This window comes from Triticum aestivum, chromosome 7B (assembly GCF_018294505.1).
Source record: "Triticum aestivum cultivar Chinese Spring chromosome 7B, IWGSC CS RefSeq v2.1, whole genome shotgun sequence".
Taxonomy (NCBI): domain Eukaryota; kingdom Viridiplantae; phylum Streptophyta; class Magnoliopsida; order Poales; family Poaceae; genus Triticum; species Triticum aestivum.
Window position 1 is genome coordinate 113,069,161 of NC_057813.1, and position 3,790 is coordinate 113,072,950.

At 54.0% G+C, this 3,790-nt stretch overlaps 1 protein-coding gene across 1 annotated transcript; it reads left to right on the forward strand.

Moving 5' to 3' along the window:
- Nucleotides 1-1,476: 1,476 nt before the first annotated feature.
- Nucleotides 1,477-3,325, forward strand: LOC123157468 (RING-H2 finger protein ATL46). Its single transcript, XM_044575754.1, has one exon. The coding sequence runs from the start codon at nucleotides 1,939-1,941 to the stop codon at nucleotides 3,169-3,171; it is 1,233 nt and encodes a 410-aa protein (XP_044431689.1). The 5' UTR covers nucleotides 1,477-1,938; the 3' UTR covers nucleotides 3,172-3,325.
- Nucleotides 3,326-3,790: the final 465 nt, after the last annotated feature.

Genomic DNA, 3,790 nt, shown 5'->3' on the forward strand with positions numbered 1-3,790 from the left:
TGTTATGTTCGTTTGAGGTTGGGTGTTCGGCCATCGCATTACAAGGAGAGGAATAAGAAGATTTGGGCGAGGGCAAGGAAAAAGAAGAGAATATACCGAAGTGAAGGCAGCCGTCGTTGTCGTGGGAGGCATCATGTTGCCACACTTCCTAATTCTTGAGCCATAGCCACCTTCGCCTTGTCTCCGCTAGGTTTCTTTCGCTCTCCTCCCGTGGATTAATTCCATGAAGGGGGTCGATTCTTCTGGACCTAACATAATGGAGCGGATCAACGTGGTCTGGGCCGGGATTTCCCCTGTGCTGGCCCAAACCAAACAACGAAATTGCGATCCATGTGGGTCGGGCCGAACTAGTTGAGTTGGAGATGGGAGAGCTCGTGGAATAGCAAACACGAAGCTTAGCTTTTAATTCGACTAGCTAATTATTCGTGCGTTGCAATGGGGTCATCTATACTCTAGTTGTTCAATACCAATCGTGGACGACATAAATCTTACAAATCTTACACCCATCATATTCTAGACAGTGGTAACATTTGAAAGGTGTTTGTTTCAGAAAGAAATCGTCGTAACCTGTTTACGGTGTAAACCCAAAACGTTCCGTGTGTTTCGTACGCGTAGGCTGTAATGGGATGCCTCCGTAAACGCTTACAACCCAATTCTCGGTGGATACCACCCACAACCCCCGGTAAAGGGTTGCGTTATTGCATGCTCCTCCTCTTCCCATGACCGCCTCCCTGATCCCCTTCGAGCCACCTCCTCCATCTCTGATGGCCGGCGAGTAATCGGGCACACGTCTTCTCCTTATCGCCACCCCTTTCGCGCCGCCCCAGCTCGCCCTCGACGCTGGCCGGACCATTCGCTGCAAGGTGCAGGCTCCCTCCCTCCTCCTTCTGTCACTAGTCCTCTGCCCTCCTCCCTTGTCTACTCTCCTTCGCGTCCCTTGTATGCTCTCCTTCCATTGCAGCCACCAGCCGCAACGACGCCGAAGCAGACACGCAACTCTGATTCCTTTACGTGCATCAACCAAACAGAACAGAGATGCATCCATTACGTTCACGTTACCAGCGTGATGTAATTCCCCATTACCACTCTCTGATCCAAACACCTCCATGATTTGATTTGAGTATGATAAGGGAAAGAAAGTAAAGTTTTGATTTAATGAAATTTTGGTAAGATTTGATTTGATTTGAGTATGGTAAAAAAAAGGAAAGCCTTGATTTAGGTGAGATTTTGGTAAAAATATGATTTGTGTGAGATAATAGTAGAGATTTCTTTCTATTTACGCGGTGCTAGCGTGACACGCCGGCCTTGGCCCTGGCCCTGGCACGAGTCAAGACCAGCAGCAGTGGCATAGCCATTTCAAACACCGGACAGGCCAGCAAGCTGCCACGGCCCCCACCTGCACTGGCCGGCAGGGCAAGGGCCCATCGCAGCGCAGCGCGTCGCCTCTACTGTCCTCGCAACCGGCGCCCCCGCGACCGCGACTTCCAACGATCGTTGCGGCTGAAAGCGACCGCACCACCACAAAAAATACTCCACCGAGCCCTTCCCTTCCCAGGGCCGACGCCACCGCTCGCCACCGCCGTCGCTTTCGCCTTTCCCCCGCCCCAGCTCGTGCGCTCCCACCACTCCCCTCCACTCCTCCTCCCCCTTCTCCCCACACACCAGCCACCGATTCCCACCACAATCCTCCGTCTCCTCCCCCTCCCCGCCGTGTCCACCTGCCCGCGCTCCGACCGGAAGAAGCCTCCGGGGGTTTCTTGGTCCCTAGCGCCTTGGACGCTTCCCCCCGGGCTGCACCAGCCCGCCGCTTTTAGGTGCCGTCCGCCTCCGCTTTTGCGCTCCTTTTCGGCCGGGATTGCTGCCGGTTCCTCGCGAAAGATCGCATCTCTGGCCTGTCGGATCAGATGAGATGTGGGGGTGGCGGAGCCTCTAGGAGACATGGCTGAAGCGGTCTCGTCCTCGCCCGGATCCTCCGCGGCGGCGGCGGCGGCCGCGTACCCGTACCGAGTGGCGCGCCGCCTCCATGGCGCCTTCGTCGCCAGGGACGAGCTCCCGTACTCTTACCCCGCTGCTGTTGCCGCTCCGCCGCCGCCTGCGCCGCTGCCGCAGGCGCAGCAGGGTTCCTCCGGCGGGGGTGGCGGCAAGATTAGCCCCGCGGTGCTGTTCATCATCGTCATCCTCGCGGTGGTGTTCTTCATCTCCGGCCTGCTCCACCTCCTCGTGCGGCTGCTCATGAAGAAGCAGCACCGCCGCCGAGGGGGGTCGGCGGCCGCGGCCGCACAGGGGGCCGGGGAGGCCGACGCGGCGCTGCAGCGCCAGCTGCAGCAGCTGTTCCACCTTCACGACTCCGGCCTGGACCAGGCCTTCATCGACGCGCTGCCCGTGTTCTCCTACCGGGAGATCGTCGTGGGCGGCGGCGGCGGCGACAAGGAGCCCTTCGACTGCGCCGTGTGCCTGTGCGAATTCGATGCCGAGGACAGGCTCCGGCTGCTGCCGCTCTGCGGGCACGCCTTCCACCTGAACTGCATCGACACATGGCTGCTGTCCAACTCGACGTGCCCGCTCTGCCGCGGGGTGCTCTTCGCCCCAGGGCTGACAGCCGAGAATAACCCGATGTTCGATTTCGATGAGGGATTAGAGGAAGGGCGGCTGTCAGAGTGCTGCGAGGATGGTTTCGGATTGCCCACGCAGAAGTCCTCGGAGGGGTTGCAGACGCCGGTGGCCGAGAAAAGAGTGTTCCCGGTGAGGCTTGGGAAGTTCAAGAATGTCGGCACCCAGGGTGCTGTCGAGGGTGGATATGGTGATTCTGCTGTGCTGAGGAGGGAGGAAGGGGAGAGTAGCAGCAGCAGTTTGGATGCAAGGAAATGCTTCTCTATGGGCACCTACCAGTATGTCCTTGGGACTTCTGAGCTTCAGGTGGCTCTCCAGCCGGGCCGAACAAGAAATGGTGCGATGAGATCAAGACCTCCGGGTATAAGTTCTGTGAATGCCGACATTATGGAGGGAAAGAAAATTTGCGCACGGAACAAAGGGGAGAGCTTCTCCATGTCCAAGATTTGGCAGTGGTCTAATCTCAAGGGCAAGTTACCTGCCGGCTCAGATGATTGTTCAGAAGCGGGGAGCCTTCCATGGATGAAGAGAGGTGGCACCGGAGATAAATTGAACATGTGATGTGACTCTGTACTGTGATACTAGCTAATATTTCTCTTCTTAGTGCCACTCCATTAATTTCTTACCTATAATTATTCTAGTCTAATTTTCATATTGAAGTTTTCATTGGAATTGGTTAATCTCATGGGGAGACAAGTTTTTTGTAGTCATGCCACCTTACTGTATTGCGCCAATTTGTGATAGCTTAGGGATCATGTGATTTCTGATGCATGCTGCTTTGCTTGTGTTCTTGTATCGGTTTGAAGCTATCTTCATATGCCTGAAACTTTCCTCCAAGAATGCTCAAAGTAAAGTGAGTATTGACTTCTTAATTCCAATCTTCCCATTCTTCTATAGCAGTAGATGTAAAGATAGATATTACTTAAGTTTTGCTTCAGTACTAATTAGATCTTCTGAAACAGTTCATGAATTGTAGAACATTGTATTGTTTTTTCCGAACCATGTAGGAGAAAGAACATTGTAATTTTAGAATTTAAACTATATGTTGTCGCATAGAAGGGTACTGTGTGGAATCTTCTTTGTATAGGGATAATTCTTAGGGCTAATGAAACCAACAACTCAAAGATGGTGCTATCTTAACGGTGGTTACTGGTTAGCATTAAGTAGCTCTTTGATCTAG

Coding starts and splice junctions, on each gene's coding strand:
- LOC123157468 (XM_044575754.1), top strand. CDS start 1,939: ATGGCTGAAGCGGTCTCGTCCTCGCCCGGATCCTCCGCGGCGGCGGCG.